The 16,298-nt window shown below is 44.6% G+C and overlaps 1 protein-coding gene across 17 annotated transcripts in view; it reads left to right on the forward strand.

Annotated features, from left to right (window-relative positions):
- The window catches only part of Dtnb (dystrobrevin, beta), a 196,986-nt gene that overhangs the window by 7,295 nt on the left and 173,393 nt on the right, over positions 1 to 16,298 (forward strand). For 9 of the 17 annotated variants that reach the window (XR_010052110.1, XR_010052111.1, XR_010052112.1 and 6 more), the window contains exon 2: positions 13,490 to 13,557. The exons of the other annotated variants lie outside the window; for them this stretch is intronic. Coding sequence is in view for 5 of the 9 variants with exons in the window: in XM_063262066.1 (XP_063118136.1) it covers positions 13,491 to 13,557 (67 nt within the window). In the remaining 4 variants the exon portion in view is untranslated. The remainder of the gene's footprint in view (positions 1 to 13,489; positions 13,558 to 16,298) is intronic. 17 annotated transcript variants of the gene reach the window in all.

Consider the following 16,298-nt stretch of genomic DNA (forward strand, 5'->3'; position numbering starts at 1 on the left):
TTCTCCCCCACACCTCATGGAGGGCACCACTGTTTTGGGGATTTCTTTACTTTTTCTTTTACTCCTGTTTGCTTTGCAGAGGGTGATGTTATGGTGATGTAATGATATCATAGACTAACAGTATTGTTTATGCATCGCACGGTGGGATGGAGAGAGAGGGCTTACACCACATCATTAGCTACCTAAAGTAATTGCTTCATAATCTCAGGTCTTCGTCTCCCCAGCTAGTTATAACACCCACAGTCTGACTTGCTCCTAAGGCCTATTTAGTACAGGCCCGACTTCTCATTCTAGGTTTCCTTTGTTTGTTTGTTTTGTTTTTTGAGGCAGGGTGGATCTTGCTGTATTGCCAGGCTGACCTTGAACTCAGCATCCTTTCGTTTCAGCCCCCTGAGTGCTGGGATTCCAGGCAAAGCCACACACCAGGCTGTTTTAAGAGCTGTCACTTCTTCCAAAATTGAGAAGTGACAGGCATGGGAAAAGGTGCTGTAGACGGGGTAACAAGCAAATCAGGCAGTCATGTTTTATTAATAAGTAGCCCATCCATTGACACTTCATCTGATATCTGATGACAGGACTCGGTGGCATATGCTAGGGGATGGGAGCTGATGGTGGCAATACCTCAGCCTACGTAGATGATTCTCCTTCTTGTCTGGTCACCCTGTTTAGAGATACCAAAGCCTATTTCTGTCAGGCTCAGTGGGCTTTCAGATTTGAAGGAAATGAACCTTGCTAAATAGATGACTGGCTTAACAGAATTCCTGCAGAGAAATCGCAGAGTGGATTTTGGTGAAGTCACAGTGCAGGCATACTTGCAGAACAAGGAAAAACAGAGTGGACACTGCTGTTCCCAGCATGAGCTTGTTGTCAATCAACTGCAAAGTACAAAAACAGTGATCTGACCAGATTGATGTAGAATCAGCCAAAAGCTACCAAACGTGCCTGTATAATGATTATGCTGAGTTTATTATGCCTTAAGGTGATACTTGGGGATGTAATAATATCATAGATTATATTGTTTATGTATTTTATTTTAGGTTTTTGGTATTTTTTTGAGACAGGGTTTCTCTGTGTATCCCTGGATGTCCTAGAACTAGCTCTGTAGACAGGGCTAGCCTTCAACTCACAGAGCTTCACCTGCCTCTGCCTCCCTTGAATTCAAGGCATGCAACACACCTCCTGGCTTCCATGTGGACTTTCAGTGTGCTCTCTCGATACTTCTGTTTTCCTAACATACATGAATATGTTGCTTTAAGTATTGCAGCACCAAAGCCAGGCATGGTGCTCCTACCTGCTATACAAGTGCTTGAGAGACTAACTGGGAAGATTGCCATGAGTTTGAGGCCAGCCTGGGCTACATTTAGAGTTCCATACCACTTCAGACCTGTGCTACACAATGAAAATTCTATCTCAAAAACAGAAAACCTACCAGTCATACAAACAAAAGTTTCCGTGTACTGTCTTTAATTCTATATATAGCCTTTGACGTTAGACTAATGCCTAATTTTTAGTAATATTTTTCTACCATATTTTATTTTCTGTATTTTATTGCTGTTTTTAATTTGTAGGTTTTAGTTTTAATATCCATTTCTTAGTCTTTTTCTGTTGTATAAAAGCTACAGGCTTAATCACTTGAGAACGTAAATTATACTCATTTTAGTAGTCAGTCTATAATTTAATTGTGAAAGATTTAGAAAATTTCATGTGTCTGAATTTGTTTTTTGTTTTTGAGGCAGGGTTTCACAGTGCAGCCCTGGTTCAACTGTTAATTGTTATGTAGACCAGGCTGGCCTCAAACTCAGAGATCCACTTGCCTTTGCCTTGGGAGTGCTGAGATCAAAGGCAAGTGGTGCTATGTTTGGCATGTGTCAATAATTGGCGTGTGTGCACGTGCATGCGTGCATGTGTGAAGCACATGTGTGCCTGGTGTCTGCAGAGGTTAGAAGGGACATTGGATTCCCATGAACTGGAGTTTAAGATAGTTCTGGGTTCCATGTGGGTGCTGGGAATTGAACTTGGGTTCTCTGCAAAAGTAACAGGTATTCTAAACCACTGAGCTATCCTAGCCTTTACAGTTCTTTTTTCACACGGAGAGGTTTAATGAGAGAAGAAGAGCAGAGGAAGAGAAGAAGGGCTGGCCATGGGCACGTGGGAGGAAAGAGGGGGTTGGAGAGAGAAGGGACAGGGACAAAGAGGGCACAAGAAGAGGAAGAACAAGAGAGAGCAAGAGAGGAGTAAGAGCTAGCCTTTACAATTTTGTCTGTCTGTCTGTCTGTCTGTCTCTCTATCTATCTATCTATCTATCTATCTATCTATCTATCTATCTATCTATCTTTTCTCTGTGTAGCCCTGACTCTTCTGTTGACCAGGCTTGCCTTGAACTCAGCTCCTTCCTCCTGGGTATTTGGATGAAGCATGCCCTACCGTGCCAGGATGTTTGTGATATTTTAAAACTAAGCATGCAGAATTGAAGACAGACTGAACTGAGAAGCATTTTTGGTCTGGGGAGCAGGAGGCAGAGTCTCTGGTAGACTGAGCTGGCCTCAAACTCTCTGTAGATGAACTTGGCCTTGAACTCCAGACCCTCCTGCCTCTACCTCCCAGTACTGGGATTACAGGTGTGTCCTCCTATTCCTGTTTTTTATCGAAAAATTTTCAGTATGATTTAAGTATGATCTAGTACCTTATCACTTCGTTACTCACCGATGAAGTTTTAGGATTTTCTTACTTTAGGAGGAAAGACAAAATTCAGCATTACATATAGGTTACTCTCCTGTGTGCTTCATCACGAGCCTTCCCATCACGCCCACTTGGTCAGACACTGGCCGTGCTGCTGTGTCTGGCACCTTGCTTTCTCCAGGTCATGAATTTGGGCTACTGCAGTATGTGATGGTCTGTGTTTCCATTTTCCTTTTGTATTTTTCACTTGTATTTGTTTCCTTAAGTAAGCACTCCATTCTTTTTACTAGTGAGCAGCATTGCACTTTAGGAAGAACTAGAGTTTATTTACACAGCCGCTTGTTGGGTTCTTCCTAGTGTTTGCAATTAAAAATAAAGCCATTTTAGAGCTGATTGTGGTGGAGCATATCTTTAATCCCAGTGGAGGTCAGAGAGTGATTTTGTATTTAAAAAACAAAACAAAACAAAACAAAAAACCTAAAACTAGTCAGGGATGGTGGCACACCCCTGTAATGCCAGCAATTGGAAAGTACAGACAGGAAGAACAGGCATCAGAGCCAGCTTTGACTACATAGTAAACAGTGAATTTGAGGCTAGCCTGAGCTACATAGCAAGACTTTGTCTAAAAAACAAAACATTTGGATGGAGGTTTTGTGTGACAAAATCTGAGTTCAAATTGGGCCTCTGGGTCATATAGTAAGAAACTGCCTCGTGATTTCTGGTGCAGCCATTTGTCTGTTGTCCTGTAATTGGAGTTCCCTTTGCTCTCCGTTCTTGTCAACTTTTGCTCTTGTCAGCTTTTTCAATTTTACACCTTTTAATAGATGCACCATGGCATCTCCTTTTTTTGTTTTATGTTCTTATTTTGAAGTTACTGAACATATTTTTCACATTATTACTTATTCTATCTTCTTTGTCCACTTAAAAACATTTATTTATTATGGTTATGTGTGGGTGGAGGTCAAAGGACACGGCTTGCATGAGATGCCTCTCTCCTTCCAACACATGGGTCCCAGGGATCCAACTCAGGGTATGCGGTATGGACCACGGAGCCGTCCTGCTGGCCCATTGGCGACTTTTTAAATTGGACTGTTTTTTTTTTGTTTGTTTGTTTTTCTTTGTTTCCCTTTTTGTCTTGTTGCTTAATCTAAAATTTGTATGCACTTTGAGAAAGTATTATTTCCCTAGTGTGTGCGAGTGTGATGTGAGTGTGGCCACCTGTGCCATGGTGTACACGGTGCCAGAGGACAACCGTGGGAGTCGGTTCACTCTTACTTCTCTCTCTATTCTGGGGATCAGACTCAGCTTACCAGTGTTTTTACTCACTGAGCCATGAAAATTTTTTTTAATTTTATTCTGCTCGTTTTCACTTTTTTATAACTTTGCAGAGTAGTTAGTTTTGATAAAATCCAACGTAGAGAATTTTTTACCTTGTGAGTTGTTTTGGTGTTCTGTGTAAAAACTCGTTCCCTCAGTTTGGCTTTGGGCCTAGGATATCACACAGCCTCTTCTAGGAGCCCAGGGTTTCAGCTTTAAGATTTAGGATACCTTGCTGTGCCCCACACCAAGGGCTCTCGTCTCTTACACTCTGTAGGCTGAGCCTGTGTTACGTCTTCCTTTGCGTGGACAGAAGCCCCTGCCTGACAGGGCGGCTGGATGCGCTGAAGAGCAGACAGGTTTCTGTGGATGTGGCCAGTGGGCATGCTTCTTTGTGTGTCTGCAGGATGAACTACAGGAAAGAGGGTGGGGAGCCCTGAGATCAGGAGGCCATAGAATTTTTGTTGTTCATCTGGATGAAGGTTTTGGCAGTAGAGATGGGAAAACGGGGTGGGGGTTGGATATGAGAGTGATTGGGAGGAAGGAAACGGCAGGGTTTGAAATCAGAGTCAGCTTGTGGCGAGGAGGGTAGAGAGGTATTGGTTGTCTTTGGATGTGGCTAAGAAAAGGCAGAATCCCAGGAGTCCCGTGGAAGGCAGTAAAGAGGTGAGCTCACGTTTATGCAGATACTGATGCTCAAGGCCCTGTCTCCATGGTGGGGCCATAAGGTCAACTGTGATGGTAGTAGGTCCTTTTGGGGTGGTAGGTAGTAGGTCCTTGTTGGGTCTAGAACTGTTGAAAGCCTAAGTACAGAGATGCAGACAACAGCACCCATAAAGCACTGGCCCGGGGGAAGTGATTGACTCACTCAGTTTATGTGCCTCATAAGTTTGGACCTGAGGTAATCTGAGTCATAAGCTTGGTTGAATGAACAGGTATCTGAGTTTCTGCAGGAGCTGATTCTACGCAAGAATGTGAATGCCAGCATTTTGTTTAGGAGGTGAGCCCAGGAAAAACTTGGATAGAGAGACGTGAGATAGGAAATAAGGGGTTGACTATCCGTATTAGTGGTCTCGTAGCTGTAGCCTGTTCTCACTGACAGCCCCTCGGAGACAGTGTGAGACAGGTATCCCAGAGTGGGCGAGGCAGCAGTGGCCCTTCTGTGCCTCCCCATCAGCCATGGGTGAGAGTATTTCTAGGCAGTAGATTTCTAGTCTTTCAGGCCTGTGCTGAAGGAGGTAAGACTCCAGAGCCTGGGTGGGGGAGGGGAGAGGCTGCTGCTGCCAGCCTAGGCTGCAAGGGCTTGTTAAAGCATAGGTGGTGCAGGGGATGAGGGAAGGCTTCTGACACCTTCCTGCACACCTTCTTGCGGTCCCAGCGTCTCCCACTCATTTTCTGTAGCACATCACTCAAGCCTTGTGTTTCAGGCTTACAGGAGTCATTCCACAGCACAGCAGGATTGGCTGCCCGTGTTCGTGAGCCAGCGCCCTGTATCAGCTCTCTTTTCTTATCAGTATATATTGGCCTTCAAGTCCAACACTCTCAAGATCCTTTCCCAGATATGTCTTGCAGTTACTCCAGGCCCAGCAGGTGTTGTTGGTCGAATCACCCCCCTCTCCCTGACGTAGGCACAGTTACCTCCCTGTACCTGTGTGTCAGTACAGACTCACTGATTCTAATGAATACACTGCAATGGGCGATTAGGATGTGTGTGTCAGGGCAGAAAGCACACAGGGAAACTACAGACTCGAGAGACTGTAAACAGAGCTCTGACCCTTTGTGACAAGACTGGCCTCTTAGATGATTTGTTTATTTTTATTGTTCTTTGTGTTTAATGCTTTATTGCACGTATGTGTGTGTGTGTGTGTGTGAGGGCGTCGGATCCCCTGGAACTGGAGTTACAGGCAGTTGTGAGCTACCATGTGGTTGCTGGGAATTAAATCCTGGTCCCCTGGAAGAGCAACCAGTTCTCTTACCTGCTGAGCCATCTCTCCAGTCTTGGCCTCTTGCTCTTACTCCAGGGGTAGGGTTAGGTCTTAGAGGGTCAGCATCTTTCAGGACATAACCCATCACAAGCCTCTGCCTGTTTCAGCAGGAAGGGCTGCCATCTTGTAGCAAGAGGGTCAGCGCTCTGTTTGTAGCTTCTCAAGTCTGTAGATGACCTGTGTACCTAAGCTGCACACAGCCTCTTGATCACCAGCAGCATTCCCCTGTGTGTGGGACTGTTCCTTAGAATCAGTAAGCCTACACCGACACAGTGTTCACTCCCAAATCTCGTTGGTCTATAACAATGGCGCCGTGGCGTGTATCAGTTGTCACCAGACTGAATAGTTTCATGGTACAAATATTCCCGTGTCCGTTGGATTCATTGCCCACCTTAACTCTAGAGTCTCCAGCCTTATCTGTCTGTCTCTGTAGTTTGCGTTTTCATGGGTGTTGCACAGTTAAAATGGTGCTTTTCGTTCCTTTTAGATTAGTCTTTGACTGGGTTTCATTTAGCCCAGGCTGACCTTCATTGTACTCTGTGCTGGGATTACAGGCGCTCCGCCCAGCTCCCAGCTCCAGATTGGCTCCTTTCCTTTAGTAATTTGCACTTCAGTTTCTTCAATGTGTTAATGGCTTCATGGCTCATTCCTCTCTAGAACCGAATAGTTTCTCTTCACCCACTGAGGGCCAATGTGGTTGTTTTCAGGCTTTGGCAATCATGACTAAAGCTGCTATGAACATCTGGGTGCAGCTTTTTGGGTAGATGTACGTTTTCACCATCTCCCCCTAAATACCAAGGATTGTATGATAACAGCACATCCTGTTATGTAAGAACCTGGCCAGCTGCCTGAAGTGGCCCGACCTGTTGCTTCACATTCTTACTAGTGCATGGTATGGCCTGTTCCTTGCTTTGGCTATTTTCATAGGCACACAGTGGTTTCTTGTTTTAATTCTCTGTATGAGCCTGTGTGAGTGTGCCAATGCATGTGAACATGTCTGGGGAGGCCAGAGGCCTTTTTGTTGTTGTTGCTATTGTTGTCCTTGTGTAACCTCACTGTGTTGACCAGGTCGCCCTCTAACTCACAGAGATCTTCCTGTCTCTGCCTCCTTAGCGCTGGGATTAAAGGCATGCACCTCGACCTCCAGCTCTAACTTTTTACTTATAGCGAAGTCCAGTTTAATAGTTCCTTCTTTGGTTCAGCCAGTGCTGTTAAAAAGTGTTAAAAAGCCCCTATCAGGACTAAAGAGATGGCTTATCTCTCCAGTACGGGAGCTTTCTGTGCAAATATGCAGGACTCCAGTTGGGATCTAAGAAAAAGCCAAGTCTGCCATGTGTGCACCAGTAACCCTAGCATCGGAGAGTGGGAGAGTGGGAGGGAGCAGAGATGATGGTTTCTGGGGCTTGCTGCCTGCCAGCCTAGATCCCGGTTCATTAAGAGCCCCTGTCTCAAAGGATTAAGGTTGAGAGTGATAGAGCCGGACATCTGATGTCTGCTAGCCTCTGTACAAGTATGTGTGTAGAGAGTTACACACACACACACACACACACACACACACACACACACACACACTGTGCAGATACACACAAGACACACACACAGACAGGGAATATCATTGTCACCTGGATGTGTTGGCCCACACCTGTAGTCTCAGCACTTGGGAGGCTGAGTTGAGGCAGGAGGATTACCACAGTTAGAGGCCAGGACTGGACTACCTAGCTGAGTTCCAAACCAGTCTACATTGTGAGACCCAGTCTGGGAAAACAAAAGAGAATTTTCATCATAACCTCAGGCTGTTCTCTCCTGGGATTTCTAGGAGTTGCATAGTTTTATGTTTTTAAATTAGGGCATTTCGAGTAAATTTCTGCTGTGTTTAGAATAATGTTTCTGCGTTTAGACGTTCAATTCTTACAGTAACCCTTGTTGAGGAGATCACTTTTCTCCATTGGATTGCCTTTTGACTGTGTGAGTCTTGAAACTGGCAGTGTCTGGCCTCAGTTTTTATTTTTATTATTTTTTAAAATATCATCTTGGGGGGTTGGGGATTTAGCTCAGTGGTAGAGCACTTGCTTAGCAAGCACAAGGCCCTGGGTTCGGTCCCCAGCTCCGAAAAAAATAAAAAAAAAAATAAAAAAATATCATCTTGGCTATCCTTAGATTTTGTCTTTCCTGTAGACATTGGGTATTTACAAAGTAACTTGCTTGGGGTTTGGTTGGGATCTTATTGAATCTATAGATCAAGTTTAAAGGAACTTGCATCTTGACAGTGTTTAGTCTTCTTATCATAAACATGGAATCTAAGTAATTTATTTAGTTTTATGTTGATTTTTTTCCACCAGTTTTATAGGGTTTTTTTTTTCTTTTCTTTTTTTTGGAGCTGGGGACCAAACCCAGGGCCTTGCGCTTGCTACACTGAGCTAAATCCCCAACCCCTAGGTTTTTTGATCTTATACATGCTTTGCTATGTTTGCACAAAATATATTTTTGGAAGATAACATAAGTGATATGTTTTTAGTAACTATTTTGTTAGGTTTATTCACTTTTTATTTTACATGTGAGTGTTCTGCTTGTATGTATATGTACAACACGTATGTGGTTATTGCCCATGGGGTCAGAAGAGGGCGTCAGATCCCCTGGAATTTGGATTTGGGTTGGTTGTGAGCCACTGTGTGTTATTTCAGATTTCAGTGGCTGATACCACTCGGGAAGTGGATAGGCTTTTGTGTATTGATCTTTGTGTATTGACCATCACCTTGCTGTAATAGCTCGTTAGTTGGCAGATCTGGGAAATTCTGTTGGGTCCTCTGCACAGACGATCACGTCAAGGGGCACAAGGACAGCTTTGTCTCTTCCCTGTCAAGCCGGTTACTTTTCATTATCTTTTCCCTTGACAGTCTTAACTCCTGTAGCTTCCCACACCAGCAACTTTTCCTGCTTCTGTTACCTTCAGTGTGAGATTGCCTGTGAGCCAGGGTAGGAGGAAGAAGAGGAGGGGGAAGAAGAAGAAGAGGAGGGGGAGGGGGGAGGGGGAGGGAGAGGAGGAAGGGGGGAGGAAGAGGAGGAAGAAGGGGAAGAAGAGGAGGTGAAGGGGGAGGAGGGGGGAGGGGGAGGAGGAGGAGGTGAAGGGGGAGGGGGAAGAAGAGGAGGGGGAGGAAGAGGAGGGAGAGGAGGGGAGGAAGGGGAAGGAGAAGAAAAGGAGCTGGGGATTTCTTCCACTCTGCCTTTCTTCTCTGCAAGCAAGCTAACTAGAGGGCTTTCCTGGGTGATTTTTTTTTTCTTTTTCCTTTTTGATCATGTGCTACAAGGCTTTAGTTGGGGAGCCTGCAGTTTGGAGTTCAGGCCCGGGGCTATGAGAGTGTTAAGCCCTTGTTGGGTGGTCTCTCTGGTCCACCTGCGCAGGCTTACCTCATCTGTCTTTCATGGGTCCACATGCATTTAGTTTGGGTTTAGTAGTTGTGCTCAGTGACTGAGGTGATCTATACTCACCCCAAATTCCGGGATCCAGACCTTCCTTGGGCTGGGTATTTGGGACTTATCAGTCATCTACTGCAGCTGTCTGTCGCCCTGTGGGAGCAACTTTGGAGGCTTCTTGCCTAGAGAGCGTTCAGCCAGCTGAAGGGAATTCTCTAGGGAAAAGTACAGCTGTGACAATTCAGTGAGCTTCCAGCAGTCGGAAAGTAACTAAGGGAAGGAATGGCCGACCAGGACAGCTTCTACTGCATCGTTTCCAGGGTGTGTGTGCGTGTGTGTGTGCGCATGTGTATGTGTGTGTGCATGTGTGTGTGTGTGTGTGTGTCTGTGTTCATGTGTTTGTGCATGTGTGTGTGCATGTGTATGTGTGTGTGCATGTGTGCATGTGTGCTCATGTGTGTGTACATGTGTTACCTTGCATGTGTGTGTGTTACATTGCATATGTATGTGTGCGAGCATGGTGGTTCCTTTCACGCCTCCACAAGAAATTGATGCTGGTTTCTTACTTTATTGCTGTCTGCATTAGTTTTTGAGACAGGTCCCTCCCTGAGCCTGGAGCTCACTGATTGGCTAGGTGGCAGGCTATTGAGCTGCTGAGATCAGCTTACCCCCCACCCCCGACCCCCCATCAGCATTAGGGATTGCATGTGCACACCACCACCACTGGCTTTTTCTATGTGGGTGCTGGGGATCTGAACTTAGGCCCCTATGTTTCTGCAGCAAGCAGGCCACACATTTAGCCATATCTTCAGCTCCTGCCCCATTCTTTTTTAAGAATGAAGTATATGCTGTCTACGTCCTATACTAGGCTGTCAAAGCGTTTTCACAAAAGGTTTTCATCTTTTCTTCTCCTTTTACCCCTCTTCTTTTCCCCTTGGGTTTTCTTTTCTTTCTTTCACTTGAAAACAAACAAAACAAATAAAGGTTGGATGCATTCCTTACTTGTCTTGTTGATGAGACAAGTGTTCAAAGCAGTAAAGAAAGGGTTTCTTTTGGGGATCCAGCCCACGGTGGCTACTGGAGCTTGAGGCAGTGGCTGCAATTTATCTGGGAAGCAGAGGTGTGAGGCAGAACCTGAAGCAGTAACACCTCAAGGCTGGCTCCCAGCGAGCACGGTGACTGACTGATCAGGCTACATGCAGTATCATACATGCAGTATCACAGGTCCACAGACAGTGCCACCAGCGGGGACCAAGTGATGAGATGCATAAGCCTGTGCAGGACATTTCACATTCAGGCCACAATAGATAGTTGGTGCAGTGTGTGTGTGTGTGTGTGTGTGTGTGTGTGTGTGTGTGTGTGTGGTGTGTGTGTGTGTGTCTGTGTCTGTGTGTCTGTGTGTGTCTGTGTGTGTGTGTGTGTGTATGTGTGTGTATGTGTGTCTGTGTGTGTGTCTGTGTGTGTATGTGTGTCTCTGTGTGTGTGTGTCTGTGTGTGTGTATGTGTGTGTATGTGTGTGTGTGTGTCTGTCTGTGTGTGTGTGTGTCTGTGTGTGTGTGTCTGTGTGTCTGTGTGTGTGTCTGTGTCTGTGTGTGTGTATGTGTCTGTGTATGTGTGTGTGTGTGTGTGTGTTAAATACCATTTTAGCAACAAGGAATGACTCTTAAGAGTGACTGAAGCATTTCTTCAAGCATGGACCTTCAGTAAAGAACTGAAACAAAGGCACACGGTGTGACTGTTTTCATTTTGACAACGGGGATCTACTAGCTTAATTGCAGTCAGTCGTGTAGTAATCTCGTGTTAATGATTCCTATAAATAGGATGGGCAAACTTTCTCTTAAAGGGCCGGATAGTCAATTTTTACTTCAGACTTTTCAAGCCAGAAGTTCTCTGTGGCATGCACTGCAGCCTGCCGTTGTTCTATACTGCCGTGGTTATAGAAATTCTGCCTTAGATGATGATACAGGAGCAAAGCCAGGCATGAAAATACATGCCTAGAATCCCACCACTCAGGAGGCAGAAGGATTAGGAGTTCAAGGTCTTCCTCAGTAGTTCAGCAAGTTTGAGGCTAACCTGGATTACATGAGACCAGGTCTCGCCCTCATACACCCTCCTAAGAAGAAAAGGAAACAGAACTGGATAGCTATGGCTGTGTTTCAGAACTCTATTTGTAAAAGCAGATAGCCAGTCAGATGTGTCCAAGAGAGTGTAGTTCCTGTAGTTCACCAGGCACTAGTCATCCACATGCGGCTGTGGGGACTGAAAGTGCCTGGCAGTACTTGTAGGGTGGAGGCCATCTAGATGGCCCAGGATATATTGTTCCCCAAGTTGAATCTGAAAACGGAAATAAAATTTTAGAAAATTATCACTAAGAATTCAGCAATCTCTAGGAATTTGTTTTCTCTGCTTTGAGAAAGGTGGTTAAAGGGACACTGAAGTAGAGTCATAACCGTGCGATGTATCATAAAGGTCAATGTGGTTATTCTGCTGTGATCCGTATCAGCAGTCGACTTTGGGAGAGATCAAGTCTGGGATAAGGGAACGGCAAGCTTTTGAGTGGCCTCTTCCCTTTGTAATCACAGACTACTGGAACCGACTCCTGGTTTTTCTCAAGTCCTAGATTAGATTGTTTTTCTGTTTCTGGCGGCTTTTTTTTTTTTTTTTTTTTTTTTTTGGCTTACTTTTTGTTCAAAATTCCTTTGACTTGGGGTAAACTGTAACCACTATGTGTGTTGAAGCTTCTCTGATAACATTTCCATGACTTGGGACGGGATCATTCTTGATCAAAATCTTAATTATGGAGTGTTAAGGACTATATTTACATTTTAAAGTTTCTTTTATAACCGAACTTGTTATAACCAGGCAGGCATCTTGCTGGAGTGAATGTGCAGTTTATGTAGTTGCCGTTTAGCTTGTGATCATAAGATATTTGAGAGTGGTTTGTACTTGTTTAATGTATAACAGTGTAATCATACTGCTTTACAGCAGTTTAATCTACTCAGGGTAATTATCTGGCTTGCATTCAGCAGAATTTGGCACAAATAGGTCTGTATAATGGGTTGTGTTCTAGCTTTCGAGACATTTAAGATTCAGTGATCTGTAAATAACAGTTGTGTGAAAAGGCGTCTTCAAGAGGTTTTGATGGCACTGATGTTGAGTTATGTGCCCGTTAGCAAGTTAGCTTTTTTGGCCCCTGTCGCCTGATCTGTGAAGCCGGAGCAGAGGTAATCCTTAGGCTTTTTGTGTGGGGACTGAATAGATAAGAGAGGAATGCAAATAAAAAGTCTTGCAAGTTCTCCAGGTTTGAACTGGTAGGTTCAGAAACTCTCCTGTCTCAGCCTCTCAGGAGGCTGGAACTCACACTTGGTTCCCCAAATCTAAGGCGTTTTAACACCTGGCGTAGTCAGCATTCACTGTTATTAGTATGGGACAGAAAATTCCCTTGCAGAGCTCTTTATCTTGGGGATGTGTATCTTTTTGTTTAATATAGTCTAACCTAAACCGGAAGATTTTATGTCCCTTTTTTAGTGTGTAAATGGAAAATTCTCATGTTCTTTATTATGGGCTTTCTCTGAAATAGTATTTTAGTAATATATTAATATTTGCAAAACAGTAGTGGTAGAGCGGACTGTGTCAACATACTCAACATTCTGTAAAGAGAAAGGAAGAAAGAAAGTTGGAAAAAAGCCATCCCGAGCCAGGCGCGGTGGTGTATGCCTGTAGTTCTGCACTCGTAAGGCGGCTGGAGCAGGGGAGCAGCTGCAAATTCAAGGCCAGTGTGGGCTGTATTATGAGGTGTAGAGCAGCCTGAGAACAAGTAGGAGCCCTACTCTTAGGAAAATAGTCCTGTATTTTCAACTGAGGAAGTAAACATTCTGGGTCCTTTAATACACTGACTGTTGAGAATCTTTCGGAAGCTATCAGATAACGGGAGGATGGCTCCTGGTTCTTGGTGGGAGGGTCCCACTTTAGTTTCCCGACGAGTTGCTCCTGTAGAAAGTGCACGGCCACTCTGGTCTCCTGAACCTCTCACAGCTGAGCACTTGGCTGAGTCATCACACCACCCCTTGGCTCATCGTGTCTGTCTTCATCTCTAGGATGATTGAGGAAGGTGGGAACAAGCGGAAGACCATGGCGGAGAAGAGGCAGCTCTTCATAGAAATGCGTGAGTGTTGTGGGCTCACACACATGGAATACTGTGGGCTCTGTTGTTGCTTTTATCAAGGAATTTTATGTCTTTATTTTTTTCGAGATAGAGTTTCTCTGTGTATCTTGGCTGTCCTGGAATTCACTCTGTAGACCAGGTTGGCCTACAAATTAGAGATTAGCAAGTGTGAGGTGGTCTGTATCACATGTCAAAGAAAACAAAATACTAGGAGCCACCCAATTCCTCCTGGCTGAGCTTCGGGCTTTTTTTTTTTTTTTAATATCATAATTTAATTTTAACGGAAGATTTTTAAGTGCATAATAAAGTTCTTTCTTTTTGGTTTTCCCAACAGTGCTATTGTTCCAGTGCTTAGTTTTCTCTATTGCATGTCTAGCGTCTAGTAAAAGGTAGTTTATATAATGTATTAATCATTAACTACTATCACCACCATAAGCTTATGATAATAGTTGCAGAAAGAGTTCTAATCAGTAGGCATGACTTAAAGTCACAGGTATTCCGTGTCTGCCTTACTTTTTGGGATTTTTTTTTTCTTTCTTTTTTTTTTCCGGAGCTGGGGACCGAACCCAGGGCCTTGCGGTTGCTAAGCAAGCGCTCTACCACTGAGCTAAATCCCCAACCCCTCCTTCACTTTCTTTATAGGAGAAGTTGCATTGGTTTCTACTCTGGAATGCCCCAGCCTCATTCCCAGCTCCAGAATAATTAATTACCTTTGCTGATGTCCAGAGAGATAGATCCCTGACGTTTAGCCTTAGCACACAGGAATATTTCTGAGGGATTAGATTGGTTTAGATAATCTTCCTCAGGTCGTTTTATTAGTCTTAATGCTTACCTTTCTATTTAGATAGCAATCCTGTTTTTCTAGACAAGGTCTCTGTAGGCCAAGCTCGATGCTGTTATGTCTACCTCCTAAGTGCTGAGGTTACAGGCATGTGCCGCCATGCCTGGTGTTATTATTTTAGAAGAGAACTTCAGCTCTTATAATTCTCCCTTGTTTTTCTTTGTTTGTGGTGCTGGGGCTCAAACCCAGGTCCTCTTGAATGGTAGGCAAACGCCGTAGAACGGAGCCACACTTGGGGACCCTCACTTTTTCATGACCTAATAGTGTTCTGGTGAGCTGAGCGGGATGTAGAGTGAATAAGTTAAAAGAAAACCTTAAAAGACATTAAAAAAAAAAATCTGGAGCTGGGGATGTAGTGCTTTAGCAGAGTTCTTGCCAAGGGTCCCCAGGTTCTGTCTTCAGAACCAAGAATGGGGGCAAGGAAGCTCATGTGACAGCCTTTGCCTTATCATGGCTTATTCTGTTTAACCTGTATAGTTTTTAGGGGTTTATACTTCAGTTTTGTCTCTCTCTCTCTCTCTCTCTCTCTCTCTCTCTCTCTCTCCCTCTCTCCCTTCCTCCCTCTCTCTCCCTCCCCCACCCCACCCCCCATATGTGTGTGTGTGTGTGTGTGTGTGTGTGTGTGTGTAGGAACAGGTGCATGTATGTGTAGACCAGAGGTCAATCTTGGCTGCTGTTCCTGAGTTTTGACAGTCTTTCACTGGGACCTGAGGCTCAGAGTCATAGGCTAGCCAGCGAGTGAGCCTAAGGATGCAGCTTTTCTCTGCAGCCCTGCACTGGAATTACAGTAGTATATGCCATCATGCCTGGCGTTGAATATGGATACCAGGGATCTGAACTCAGGTCCTCTTGTCTACACAGCAAGCACTTACTGACTCGGCCATCTCCACGGTATAGCTTAGTCCTTTCTTACTGTTTCCTCCTTTCATGCTTCCCCTGGGGTGACTTGAACTTCATTCCATAGCTCCCTTTACTCTGTGGTAACTGGCGTACATTCTTTTTGGTTACCCTAGGATTTGTTACCCTACCCATTAAAGTCCAAGCTTATTAACATTCGTAACCTCCTTCAAAGTCATACAGGCCCGATAGGCTATTGTAGAGTGCTTTCTTTATAAAGTGCATGCTGCCTTTTAAAACTCTTACAGCCAGTTTTTGGAAAATATAGTCCATTTGATTATTTTATTTTTCCTTGCCATTTTAAAATATGCATGATTTTAAAAATATGCATGCACGTGTCTGTGTCCGTGCTAGAAGAGGGGCTCTTGCTTTCCAGTAGTTACATGTGGTTGTGGATGCTGACCACTGCAAGGGCAGTAAGTGCTCCTCTTCTCTGCTGAGCTATCTCAATCGTTCCTAAATGCAGATATTAAAAACACAAACAGGGGGAGCCAAGCTTGTGCCTTTTACGGTTTTCCTTTGTGAATTGTGTTGTTTTTCCCAGTTCACTCACTGAGGTGGCTACCTTTGAGAGGTCTTGACTTCATCTTGTCCCAAGGTTTGAACCCTCCTGCCACAGGGAAAGCCATCCTTTTTTTTTTTTTTTTTTTCTTTTCTTTTTTTTTGGAGCAGGGGACCGAACCCAGGACCTTGTACTTGCTAGGCAAGCGCTCTACCACTGAGCTAAATCCCCAACCCCAGGGAAAGCCATCCTTGATGCTCACCTGTGCTGCTGCTCTGTTTATGTGCATGAGGGCAAGCTGCAGCACACGTGTGGAGATCTCAGCGCAGTGTTAGAGTTGGGTCTCTCCTTCACGGTCAGGTTGTTCAGGATCGATACACGAGGAACCACTTTGAGGACCCTGGGCTACTATTCTTGTGGAAAAAAATTATTCGACATGCTTACAATAGTTTGAGCATTTAAGACACTGTGTTATATGAACTCTTTATGTTTTAGTCCATT

The sequence above is a fragment of the Rattus norvegicus genome, chromosome 6 (genome assembly GCF_036323735.1).
Source record: "Rattus norvegicus strain BN/NHsdMcwi chromosome 6, GRCr8, whole genome shotgun sequence".
Taxonomy (NCBI): Eukaryota; Metazoa; Chordata; class Mammalia; order Rodentia; family Muridae; genus Rattus; species Rattus norvegicus.